Source organism: Pristis pectinata, chromosome 6 (assembly GCF_009764475.1).
Source record: "Pristis pectinata isolate sPriPec2 chromosome 6, sPriPec2.1.pri, whole genome shotgun sequence".
NCBI classification, from domain to species: domain Eukaryota; kingdom Metazoa; phylum Chordata; class Chondrichthyes; order Rhinopristiformes; family Pristidae; genus Pristis; species Pristis pectinata.
Genome location: NC_067410.1, coordinates 69,958,206 through 69,972,100, shown reverse-complemented (window position 1 = coordinate 69,972,100; position 13,895 = coordinate 69,958,206). Strand labels below are relative to the sequence as shown.

General features: G+C 39.9%; 1 protein-coding gene across 3 annotated transcripts in view; it reads left to right on the top strand.

The window, feature by feature from the left end:
* Positions 1 to 13,895, top strand: part of gigyf2 (GRB10 interacting GYF protein 2) — a 107,182-nt gene that overhangs the window by 57,195 nt on the left and 36,092 nt on the right. For all 3 annotated transcript variants that reach the window (XM_052017303.1, XM_052017301.1, XM_052017302.1), the window contains exons 15-16: positions 3,961 to 4,127; positions 8,797 to 8,909. In XM_052017303.1, coding sequence (XP_051873263.1) covers positions 3,961 to 4,127; positions 8,797 to 8,909 — 280 coding nt within the window. The remainder of the gene's footprint in view (positions 1 to 3,960; positions 4,128 to 8,796; positions 8,910 to 13,895) is intronic.

Below are 13,895 nucleotides of genomic sequence, written 5' to 3'. Positions count from 1 at the left end.
GTTCAGAAATAGTGGTTACAGGCTTAAATGCTTGTAGATGGCAGCAAATCTCGGCTGTAGATCTACCCCTGTATTTTGGGGGGGAAGGTGACCATTGATGTAATACATCAGTCCAACCAGAGCTTGACTGTGATTCTTGGCTTTTTTCGGTTAGCTATAAAATATTCTACAACATCATGTAAAGAGCAAAATTGTTTTCAACCAACATTTTTCTTGAACCAGCACCATCCCGTAATATTAATGAGCCACTTGCATTCACCTTGTGAAGTTGCTTATCTTTCTTGTGTCCAGAGCTATTGTATCATCTTAAATCTCTCCAGTCTTTGAACATTGTCTCTGGTCTAATGCATGCCCAACCGTGAAACTGTTCTTATCAATCACAACTGACACTCTCTTTATATGTAGTATGCTTTACCATATTGTTCTTAACATTGCTGCGTTATCCAGCTCTGAGCCTGTCTCATTTTCATCTGCCCTTACCTATCAAATCACAGCTAAGACACCTCCATGGCATTCATCCCATATTTTTATCTTTGGATCACCCTAAAATTTCATCCTGAGCATTCCCTTTCTCACTTTTGTTATCCATCAGTGGCTGGACATGAAGACGGCATAAGGTACAAATTGTGTACTTATGACACCTCTTAACTCTGATCCTCCCATTGACTATTAATTTGTTTGATTATTACGATTGGATGCCTCCATTTTGAAAATTGTCACACACTTTTTCAAATATCTGTGTTAAATGCACTCATTGACCAATAGTTTATTGGAAATTAATTATTTGTAAACCTAAGAGAAAAGCTGAATCTGTATTTATATAGTGCCTGACATGACCTGAAGGCAGAAGCTAGTTTGCAACCCTGTAGTGCAAGGAGATGGCCCGAGCTTCCAATCTCACTTTTCTCCCTCATCCATCTAACCTTTGGGTTTCTTTCTAAGCTGAACAGGAAGGAAAATTCTGGATCTCTAGTTAACTTTCTTTGTGGTAGTCAGTTGCACTGTTTACTGATCTTAAGAACAAGGTCTTGCCAACAAACTTCATGTTTAGCTTGCATGAATGCAGCTACTTCAACATGTCAGTATTGAACGTTTAGCTCAAAAGGTGGCAAATATTGCCTGGCTGCCTGCTGTCTCTTGTTGACTTGAATAGCAATTTTGATTGTAAATCTGTATCTTTTGAGGATATCAATTACCTATCCAATTTCCTTTTATCACAACATTTTCAGTTTCATTAAACCAAGATATTAAAAACACTGGATCTTTCAGGAACTGACCTTAACATTTTATTTTGCATTGTGCAGTGTGACTTTGCTATAGCTCAAACCAAAGAAGGGAAAAAAAATTATTCTGGATCAAAGGTCTTGAAATGTACCGACTATTAAATACTTTGGGGTGAGCTACACCTACAACGTGTTTTACAAATGAAAGCTCTTTTTTTCTCCACTTGTCCTCTAATTCTGTGTTCTGGGAAAACCTTGCGTTGAGCAAAAATTCATAAATCAATGAAAGTTCTTCCTGTACGTGGGTCAAAAGTGTACCTGAATATCATTTTCCATCCTTGAGATTATGTCTGTTGTTGTCTTGTTCAGGTGAAAATTATCACTTGATTTCTCTTAAGGTAGAAGCAGAAAGCTTGATGTCTGTAGCAGTGGAATTTAACTTCATCGGAGTTTTAATGAAAGAGGCCCAGAACACCATGAAACAAATTTCCATATTAAACAGCCAAGTCATTTCCCACAACTACCATACTTGTGAGGAAATGGCTTTAAACAAATATATTCCCACTGTTTATAAATTAGCATTTGAGATGCTCGGAATCAGAATCAGGTTTATTATCACTGACATATGTCGTGAAATTTGTTTTGTGGCAGCAGTACAGTGCAAGAAATAAAGACATGAAAATTACTATAAGTTACAAAAATAAATAAATAGTGCAGAAGAGGAATAATGAAGTAGTGTTCATTGACCGTTCAGAAATCTGATGGTGGAGGGGAAAAAGCTGTTCCTGAAACGTCGAGTGTGGGTCTTCAGGCTTCTGTACCTCCTCCCAGTAACATGAAGAGGGTATGTCCTGGTGGTGAGGGTCCATAGTGATGGATACTGCTTTCTTGAGGCTTAGGAGCAGTTATTGATGAACAGTTGGTGCCTGCTTTACACTCTTATGTACATGTTTCAGTACAATTTTTTGGTGACCATTAAAATTCAATGTGATAAAGTTTACAGAAATGCATTTTAAACTGGCTTGTAAGTTAGAGCTGAAAATATAATATGTATTATAACTAAATGTAAGATGCCAACAGTAAGTACAAGAACACAAGAAAATAGGATGAGGAGTAGGCTACCTGGCCTCTCAGACATGTCCCTCCATTCAATATGATCATGCTGATCTACCAAGGGCCTTACTACCTCTTCCTAAAGAGTCATAGAGTCGTACAGTGCAGAAACAAGCCCGTTAGTCTACCTTCTCCGTGTTGACTATCTATACTAATCCTCTTTACCAGCATTTGGTCTCTAGCCTTCAATGTCTTAGCACTTCAAGTGCTTGTCTGGATATTTAAAAGTTATGAGAGTCTCTGCCTCCACTCCCCTTTCAGGCATTGCATTCTAAACTGCAACCACCCTCTGGATGAAAAGATTCTTCATTATATCCCCTTTTACTCCTTACCTTAAACCCAAGCCCTCTGATTGGAGACACCGCTGCTATGGGGAAAAGTTTACTACTCTCTACCGTATTCGTGTCCTTCAAAATTTTGTACACCTCTATTATGTCCTCCCCGCAACCTTCTCAGCTCCTAGAAAGCAAACTCAACCTATTCAGTCTCTCCTCATAACTGAGACACTCCATTCCAGGCAAAAGTCCTGATGAATCTTCTCTGCATCCTTTCCAAAGCAATCATATCTTCTTTGCCAATTCCCCAGAGCCCTGAATTCTTCAATCTTTCAAACATTTATAGACCTCTAAATATAAGCATTTCCAGTGATCTAGCCTCCACAACCTTCTGGGTCAAAGAGTGCCAGCAATTCAACCTCTGTGAGCAGAAATTCCTATTCACCTCGCTCATAAATAGCTACCCCCTTACTGAAACAATGTTCCCTTGTTCGAGGCTCTTCCACCAGTGGAAACATCTTGGCATCTACCCTGTCACCCCTCTTAGGAGCTTAAATGTTTCAATAAGATCACCCCTCATTTTTTTGAACTTGGAATTACAGATCCAACTACTTTGGCTACTCGTGATGTAACAATCCTCTCATCCCAGCAATTAACCAAGTGAATCTCTTTTGGAATACCTCTAATGCTGGTATATCTTTTCATAAATAACTGGACCAAAACTATGCGTAGAACTTCGGGTGTGACCTTGCCAACATGCTATACAATTTTTCCTTATTTCTAAACTCCAACCCCTTTGCATTAAAGGTCAATGTGCTATTTGCTTTCCTAAATGAAAACAACATATAAAGAATAAAGATTACAATCTCTAGTCTGTCACTTTGGATGTCTCTTCACGTAGTGGTTAGCTCCATCAAGCATAACCCATGTAATTTTTTTATCTGAGACCCCAAAGTATTGGTTTCTTGAGTGAATTTACTCCTCTCCATGCTAAACATAACAGTTCTTAGATGGTATCTTGTTTTAAATTTTGAATAACTACGTAATGTCAATAATTGGTCTGATTTTTGTTTGAAAATTGTAGTTTCATAATTGTTAAACATATGAACCATGAAATTTGATAAACGTACAACTTTACTAATTATCTTTACATTTTAGTATCATGGTTAATTCAAAAGGAAGTAATGCTAAATATTTGGGAAGGAAGTGTTGGACACAAGTCAGTGCATAATCTTGCAGGGCTGAAATAGAAATTGTTTGATGTGTTAGTATTTGAGAAATATCAATGTACTGACTGGGCTCTTAATTGTAGATTACTTTAAATGTATATTAATTTATCTACACTCTAGGGCATTTCACTAACCAAGAGATGGCAGAATGGTTCCAGGCAGGCTACTTCACAATGTCTTTACTTGTAAAGAGAGGCTGTGATGAGGGTTTCCAGCCATTGGGAGAGGTTATTAAGATGTGGGGCAGAGTGCCTTTTGCTCCAGGACCCTCCCCTCCTCCATTGCTGGTAAGAGGATTTATGTTACAATGAGAAATGGCTAAATATTAAATTTTGGTGATCACCTATGTGTGAAATCAATATGTTTATACCTAAAACAAAATTGAATTATTTTGCACGTATAGGTTGCTCATGTACATTTTGATTTTCATTGCAGATATTGGTAAAGGTATTATCCAATGATTAGTCCTCTATAATAATGTTAATGTTTGCTTAATTCTTTCTTTCTGTTCAACAAAGAACAAAATAATAGTTTGGAAAACATTTTAAGGCTAATCATAATGGGGCATGACAGCAGTTTTCATTAATGTAGTCATTTTTATTGTAAGAAACAAAGCATTATGAAGCTCTTTTCTCTAGCAGAGGGAAGGCTGAAAGGTGACCAAATAAGGATCTTTAAAATTACAAAGGGATTTGATGAGTTAGCCAAGAAGAAAGTTTTGGCTTGTTAGGAATATGAAAATATAGGACATAATCAAAAATTGGTCACCAATAAGTTCATTGGGGAACGCTGGAGAAAATATATTTGAGGTGAATAACATAAGCATTTGAAATAAAAAAAATAACAAGTATATGCCAATAAGTTTAGATGAATATGGATGGGAGGAGAAGCTTGTGAGGATAATGATGGCACAGATCTCCTAAACCACTTTGTGCTGTGAATTCTTTAATATTTATATTTTAGCTTTAAAATTGATGCTGATTTAAGAAAAATGAATTAATGGAGATAATGGAACATAACTAGGAGTTTCTGAGCATTTTTAAATCACAAGACAAGGGAGCAGAAGCAGGCCATTTGGCCCATCGAGTCTGCTCCAAATCAGTTGTGAGTTAATTGCAGTTTTACTGCTTAAACAGTGGTACAGGTAGTAGAGCTGCTGCCTCACAGTGCAAGAGATCCAGATTCAATCCGGGCCTCACGTGCCCTCTGCGGAGTTTGCACGTTCTTCATGTGACAGCGCAGGTTTTCTATAGGTGCTCTGGTTTCCTCTTGCATCCCAAAGACATGCAGGTTGGTTGGTTAATTGGCTGCTGCAAATTGCCCTATTGTTTGAGTGGTAGAATCTGGAGGGGAACTGATGAGAATAGGGAGAGAATAAAAGTGGAATTAATGTAGATTTCGTGTAATTGGGTGGTTCAGAATATTCCAAAGGAAGTAGAATTATCTTTAGTTTGAATACTGATGGAGAATTTGTTGTTTCAGTAACATCCAACGCAATTTTAAATGTTCAATGTGTTCATCTTCCACTGTGGGCTTACGCCAGTCTCTGCAACCTCTTCCAGTTCCTTCAGCTTGAAATCACTAATTCCTAAAATTGTGTATTACTTGCACAGCCCCAATTTCATTTGTTTAGCCATTGCTTACTGTGTGGATCTTTATCATAAAGATTAGTTGTAATTGGTGCTAGGTGTACAAGTTTTCTAATTGATATATTGCAAGCAGAGAGGAATAAGATGACAGGCAAGCATCTCTAAGACTGGTCCAGATTTGATCACTCCTTCCGCAATTGTTTGATGTTGATAACTGAGCCTGGTTAGATAACAAGAGACAGAGGAGAATGAAGCGAGAGGTAGTGGAGAGAGAGAGTTCTATCAACGTTGGTGTGTGGCTGACTCTGCCTACTCTGCAACGTTTGTTTTCCCTGGCTCCATCGTGTTCCCAGCTCATTTGTCTCTTTCCATCCCTATCTGTTTACCACTCTAACCCCACTGTCTCCCAATTCTGTCTGCCTCTCTCCTAACAGAACCACCTTGGGCCGTGTCCCCTTGCCTCCCTCCCTGCCCTCACAAACCCATCCCATTCCAATCTAGTTAAGTCATTAGAGTCGATGTTCTACCTGAGCAGCTATTCTGGGGAAAGAACTTAAGCTTCATTCTACAGAAGGAAAGTTTATCCACAAGCTTCACCATAAATACAGATGTGTCATCCTAGGTAGGTGTCTCGTGTAAGTTAAAGCCAGCAAGCAAGTCAAAACAAGGGTAAACCTGGTGCGTAATGTTGCTGACATGACATGGACTAGCATGATCTTAAAACTAAACAATTACTGACCATTGTCCACACTGTTGAAGAATACTGCTTCACTGTGTGGTCCTGCAGCTGCCAAAGGTCATGGGTATACTGCCAAATGCTTGCACGTGCATGCTGAGGGGACCCCCTCGTGTCTAGCCCAATAGAGTGCTATCCCACATCACACCATTTGCCATGATTCCAATGTCCTGAGCAAGGTGGAAGAAATTATGAGCAGTACCAGCCACTTCATTCACAAAGACTTGACAAAACCGCTACAACTGCACTTAAAATCACAGCAGCTATTCTGGAAGGCAACAGCCAAGATCTGGCACAAAGTTGCTATTCAAACATAGACACCAGTGCATGGAGTAAGTACCTCAGCATGTGGCTATATGTTCTACAAGTGGAAGACAGAAAACTGCATCTGTGGCCATGAGTCACAAGGGTCTCAGCCTACTCATTAGAATCTGTAGTGTGACGAAGCTCATCTCTTCACTTAAGAGGCCATTAATGGATTGGACATCCAAGTGTAAGGTTTTTCATTCTTTTGTTAAAGAACCCTCCCCTTTGTGGTTCCCATTCCCCACACTTTCTCGCTGACCATGCAGATCACATGGCACTAACTCGAAGCAAACACCTTGTCTGCAGTTTGGACGGCACACCACTGACCTTCACTTCCTTGCCTTGAGGCAAGTAGGAGTGGAGATGTCTGGGATCTGACTGTACCTTGGGAAGATGAGATGGGGAATGCATTTGACTGAAAGGTGACTGACATTGAAGATACTGGCATTCATGATGAAGTGACCTGGGAGTTGAACAGTCATTCCTTCAATGACTTATTGTAGATTTTTGTGCCATGATACACATTTCCTTAATCTTGCATCAAGTTGTGTTAATATTTGTAATGCGAGGCCTGACATGAATTGAGCTACTTTACATCACAGTAGATGGATTGGAGGTGTGATTGAATCAAATAAGATAAACATTACAACTTAGTTTAATGACAGTCATCATGTCTCATAGGAAATGTGTGTAGGCTCTTTACTTACATGAATGGAAAACCTGTTAATATTGGGTTTTATTCATAATGGCTACCTACCACCCAAAATAGAATCTTTTAGCCTATTTTGGCAATAGCTCCCTGCTGATTTCAAAGCACTAAAAAGCTTCACCAACGAATGTGAATAATCACTAAAATGTTAAAACTATAGCTTATTGGGGCATTGTATGTGAATACTAATTTATATTCCTCAGCCACACTAAATCCTGTAATATTGAATCATTGGGAAATATGTTTAATTCAGTAGTAATAGGTTTCTCTTTGGTATTATGATTTAAAAAAACCCTGAAGGTGATAGTTCTTACAAAAAAAACAAGTTATTTATTATGAATTGCCCGCTGAACTAGAATGCACACAAAATACATTGATGCTATATTGGGCCCAATCTCGGGCATGAGGATTGTAGCTCCAGAAAGTATGGAGAATGTTGAAGCCTAATCTTCAGGTGCCAAATGATTGTTCCAATAATGTCAGAGTTCCGATTGCAGATATAATCACATCTGATTATGTTTCAGTTTCTCCATTTGAGTATTTTTGTGGATTTGCCTTCATAGTTGAGATCTTCATGGGTCAGAAATAGTAGTTTATTTCCCATATTCAGATGCATGATTTTGCTCCCTTTAATGGTGAAGAAATGGGGGGAAAGAGCTTCTCCTTTGGGCAAGAAGTATTTTTAAATATTCCTGAACGATATGAAAAATAGCTGACATCATTGCAGCTGGCAGGTGGATCATCAGGCATATTGTAACATTGATTTGGAAAGCTGTATTTCTATTGTGAATGAGGCACACTGCTTCCCAGTGCCTCTGCACATGAATGTAATGTCTCAGATATTTTGGCACTCATCAGGGTGACCTGGCAGCAGGACCTCAGTAGTACGTTGGTGACGTCAACATGCTGCTGATTGTCTTTCTACACCTTACTAGCCGCAGAGTGCAAGAATGGTTGCTCTCTGTTTGGCCCAGGTAAGTGCAGGAGGAGATCACTGGTAGTTAATAGGGGCAGAGGGCCAGATCCAGTGAGGCCTGGAGGAATTGAATTTTTTTTCAATAAAATGTAAACCCTGGAATTAATTATCCTGCACAAACTGTCCATGACTTTTTCCAGAGTTTCTTCAGTGGTTGTACATGAGGATTAAAGATTACACAGACAATGTGGTTAAAGATGGTGGACTAAGATTTAAGAATTCATGTTTAAAATGTGACTTGAATTGCTAAAGAAGAAAACCACAGAGAAATATATGTGGAAAATTAATTTGGCTTTACTCTTTTAATATATACACTGGAGAGTCAATCTTCAGGGCAGATGGTGCACAAATAGCCATAATTCTTTGTTTGTGAAAGAAGTATATAGAGTCTCTGCAGTAAGTGTTCAGGTACTGCAAGAGTTAGGGATGTGTATATTTAGCATGGGGTAGACTGGCATATAACTTGCTTATCTTTTCCCAAATGGAGGAATGTGTTGTGCTTGTAGCGTAAGCGTAATACTGTTGCTTTTTGCTTTGATTCTCCAGATCAAATTTTAAATTGATGTTTCAGCCAATTTATTTTGTTTCTTACTTGAGTACTTCCTTACCTGTTTTTATTCACACTTAATTTCATTTTCAGGGTGATTTGGATCAGGAAAGACTGAAGAGGCAACAGGAACTGGCTACTTTGAATTTATACCAGATGCAGCAGATACAATATCAGCAGTTTCTGCAGGCTCAGCTAATGACCAGGTAGTTCTCAGAATAATTGATTTCAAATACCTATGCACTGGTAAACTGCTTGAACCTAGTATGGATATACTAAAAATAGTAAGGCTTTACATAGAGCAATTATATAAATATTTTTAACTTGGGAGAGATGAGATTGGAGCATGTGGAATTGGGGGTAATCTATTAGTGTGGACTGGGAGTTGGTCAACAGATGGAAAACCGATTAGAAATAAATGGGTACTTTGCAGGTTGACTGGCTGAGACTAGTGAAGTACTCAAAGATCAGTGTTCAGGCCCCAACGATTCACAGTCTATGCTGCGATTTGGCTGAATGCACCAAATATCATATTTCCAAGTTTGCTGATGATGTGTAATTAAGTGGGAATGTGAATAGTGATGCAACAGTGGTAGGAAATCATTGCAGATAGGAATTATTGGTTTCATAGGGGTAGGATTTACTCACATTTGGAAAAGCATAGACTTAATAGAGATAGTCAGCATGGGTTTGTGCAGGGGAGGTCATGTCTTACAAACTTGATTGAGTTTTTTGAGCAAGTGATGAAGAGGATTGAGGGTAGGGCAGTGAATGTTGTCTAGATAGACTTCAGTAACGCACCTGAGGAGAACCCTCGTGGTTGACTGATCCAGAATAGTGAGTTGGTGGATTGGATTCAAAATTGGTTTCCCAGAGCCACCAGGACATCGAGGAACAGATATGCAGGCAGATTAGGGAAAGGTGCAAAAACAATAGGGTTATTGTCGTGGGTGACTTCAACTTCCCCAATATAGGCTGGGACCTCCTTAGTGCAAGAGGTTTAGATGGGGCAGAATTTGTTAGGTGCATCCAGAAGTGTTTCTTAAATCAGTATGTAGATAGTCCAACGAGAGGAGGGGCCATACCGGTCCTGGTATTGGGGAATGAGCCTGGCCTGGTGACTGACCTTTCAGTGGGAGAACATTTAGGAAACAGTGATCACAACTCCTTATATTTTAAGGTAGCTATAGGATAAGTATGGACCTTGAGGGAGAGTGTTAAATCGGGGCAGGGCAAATTATGACAGCGTTAGGCAGGAACTAGAGAGGTGATTGGGAACAGCTGTTTTTGGGCAAGTCCGACTGCACAGGGTACAGGATAGGTATGTTCCAGTAAGAAGGAAGGACAAGGATGGTAAGTTAAGGGGACCTTGGCTTACAAGAGAGGTGGCGAATTTAGTCACGAAAAAAAAGGAAGCATATGTAAGGATTAGGGAGCTAAAATCAGACAGAGCCCTTGAGGATTATAAAGGAGTTGAGAAGGGAATTGGGAGAGCCATGAAAAGTCCTTGGCAAATAGAATCAAGGAGAATCCCAAGGCATTCTATGTATACATCAAGAGCAAGAGGATAGCTAGGGAGAGCGTAGGACCACAATGAGGAGAACATGTGCTTGGAGGTGAAGGTGGTGGGCGAGGTCTTAAATGAGTACTTTGTGTTGGCATTTACCAAGAAGGGTGTGGAGGATAGTGAGATCAGTGTGGAGCGTGCTAATATGCTAGAGCATTTTGAGATAAAGAAGGAGGTAGTGTGGGGTCTCCTGAAGAGTGTTAAGGTGGATAAGTTTTCAGGGTCTGAAGGGATATACCCTAGGTTATTGAGTGAGCTAAGAGATGAGATTACTAGGGCCTTGACCAAGATTTCTGTGTCCTCACTAACCATAGGTGAGGTCCCAGAGCACTGATGAGTAGTTAATGTTGTTCTTTTATTCAAAAGGAAATTGGGATAATCCTGGAAACTTTCAAACGGTGAGTCTCATGTTAGTGGCAAGGAAGCTATTGGAGAGGATTCTTAGGGATAGAATTTGAGCATTTGGAAAACTATGGCCTAATTAGGGACAGTCAACATGTCTTTGTACAGGACAAGTCACGTCTTACTAACTTGATTGAGATTTTTGAGGTGGTGATGAGGGTGATTGATGAAGGTAAAACTGGGAATGTTGTCTACATGGATTTTAGTAAGGCCTTTGACAAGGTCCCTCATGGTGGGCTCATCCAGAAGATTAAGATGCATGGGATCTGCAGTGACTTGGCTGTTTGGATTCTGAATTGGCTTGCTCATGGAAGACAAGGTAGTGGTCGATGGGATTTATTCTGGCTGGTGGTGGTCTGCGGGGATCCATACTAGGACCTCTGCTGTTTGTGATGAATGTATAACTTGGATGAACATGTGGAATGGTGGATTAGTAAGTTAGCAGACGATACAAACGTTGGTGGTATTGGATAGTGTAGAAGATTGCCAAAGAATACTGCAAGATATAGATTAATTGCGGATATGAGTGGAGAAATGGCAGATGGAGTTTAATCCGGCCAAGTGTGAGGTATTGGACTTTGGGAGATCAAATGTAATGGGACAGTACACACTTAATGGCAGGACCCTTAACAGTGTTGATGTACAGATGATTCTTGGGGTCTAAGTGGCTGCACAAGTTGAGAGGGTGGTAAAGAAAGTGTATGGCATATTTGCCTTTATTTGTCAAACCATTGAGTTCAAGGGTCATGAAGTTGTGTTGCAGCTTTATAAAACTGGTTAGGCTGCATCTGGAGTATTGCATTCATTTCTGGTAGCCCCATTATAGGAAGGGTATGGAGGCTTTGGAGAGGGTGCAGAAGAGGTTCACCAGGATGCTGCCTAGATTAGAGGGCAGGTGCTAGTAAAAGAGATGGACAAACTTGGTTTGCTTTCTCTGGAGTGGCGGAGGCGAGACCTGACAGAAGTTTATAAGATTATGAGAGGCATAGATAGAGTATTCAGCTGGTATCTTTTTCCCAGGGTTGAAATGTCTAATACCAAAGGGCATGCATTTAAGGTGAGAGGGGGTAAGTTCAAAGGAGATGTGTGGATCACAGTTTTTGTTTTACACACAGTGGTGGGTGCCTGGAATGCACTGCCAGGGGTGGTAGTGGAGGCAAATACAATAGAGACCTTGAAGAGGCTCTTAGATGGCATGTGAATGTGCAGAGAATGGAGGAATATGGACACTGTGTAGGCAGAAGGGATTAGTTTTGTTAGGCATTTAATTACTAGTTTAATTTGGCACAACATTGTGGACCAAAGGGTCCGTTCCTGTGCTCTACTGTTCTACATTCTATAGAAGACAGGGTAGTGGTGGTGGAGGGGTGTCATTCTGACTGGAGGTTTGTGACCAAAGGTGTTCCACAGGGATTAGTGCTGTGACCACTGTTGTCTTAAGATTTGTATATTTTGATGAAAATGTAAGTGAGTTGATTAGTAAGTTTGCAGATAGCATGAAAATTGGTGGAGTTGTGGATAGTGAAGAAGGTTGTCAAAGGATATAGCAGGATATAGATCAATTGAAAATGTGGGCAGAGAAGTAGCAGATGGAGTTTAATCCAGGTAAGTGTGAGGTGTTGCACTTTGGGAAATCAAATGCAAGAGGAACGTATACAGTAAATGGCAAGACCCACTGATGTACAGAAGGATCTTGGTGTGCAAATCCATAGCTCCCTGAAAGTGGCAACACAAGTAGAGTGTTAAGAAAGTGTACAGCATGCTTTTCGTCATCAGGGCATTGAGTTTAAAAGTCAGGAAGTAGTATTGCAGTTGTATAAAACTGTGGTTAGGCCACATTTGGAGTACTGTATGCATTTTTGGTTGCTGTATTACAGGAATGGTATGGAGGCATTGGGGAGGGTGCAGAAGAGGTTCACCAGTATGTTGCCTGGACAAAAGAGTATTAGCTGCAAGGAGAGGTTGGAAAAACATGGATTGTTTTCTCTGAAGCATCAGAAGCTGAAAGGCAACCTGATGAAAGTGTATAGAATTATGAAAGCAGTAAGTAGTCAGGCTTTTTTCCCAGGGTGGAAATGTCAAATACTAGTGGGCATAGCTTTAAGGTGAAATGGGAAAGGTTTAAAGGAGATTTACAAGGCAAGTTGTTTTTACACAGAGTCGAAGGTGCCTAGAACACGGTACCAGCGGAAGTGGTGGAAGCTGCTACAAAAGCAGTATTTAAGAGGCATTTAGACAGTTACGTGGACAGGGAATTGAGAGGTATAAACAATGTGCAGGCAGGTGGGATTAGTTTAATTTAGCATCATGGTCGGCACATGTTGTGGGCCAACAGGCCTATTCCTTTGCTGTACTGTTCTATGTTCCAATGTTTTAAGGGGATATGTGCAAGCTATATGACTTGACAGCATTATGGCAGGTGGCATGCAATGTGGCCTAATGAGAGGTCATCGACTTTGGTAGAAAAATAACAGAAATGCTGAGGTTTTTTCAAATGGTAGGAACGTGGGAAATGTTGACATTCAAAGGAACTGGGTGTTCTTGTAGGTCATTGAAAGCTAATGCATAAGTGTAACAGACAGTTAGGAAGCAAATTCTATGTTGACCTTTTGTTGCAAGAGGATTTGAGCACAAGACTAAAGATGTCTTGCTTCAATTATATCAGACTTTTATAAGCCCAGATCTGGAGTATTGTTTACAATATAAGTCCCCTTACCTAAAAAAGGATATACTTAGAAAGGGTGGAGCAAACATTCATTAGACTGGTTCTTAGGATGGTGGGTCTGAGGGGAGAAGAATGCGACGTATTAAAACTTATAAAATGTTTAGAGTGCTCATCAGTATAGATGCAGGGGCGATATTTCCTTTCACTAAGGGAATCTGGAACTAGGGTTCACAATCTGAAAATAAAAGAAGCCATTTACAACTAAAATAAGGAGAAACATCTTCACAGAGTCTGGTGAAAGTTTGGAATTCTCTATCCTGGAGTATTGTGGAGACTCTGTCATTGATTACATTTGAAACAGATTGCTAGATTTCTACATGATGGAGGGTACAAGTAATATGGAGATAAGGCAAGAAAATAATGTTGAGTTAGAAGTTAAGCCATAATGTTGTTGAATGGCAGAGCAGGAATAAGGGGTCCAATGGCCTAATCTCTTATTTCTTGGACAAGAGAGATTATGACTGTCTAAAAAAATGTTAAAAAGATACATAGAAGTTG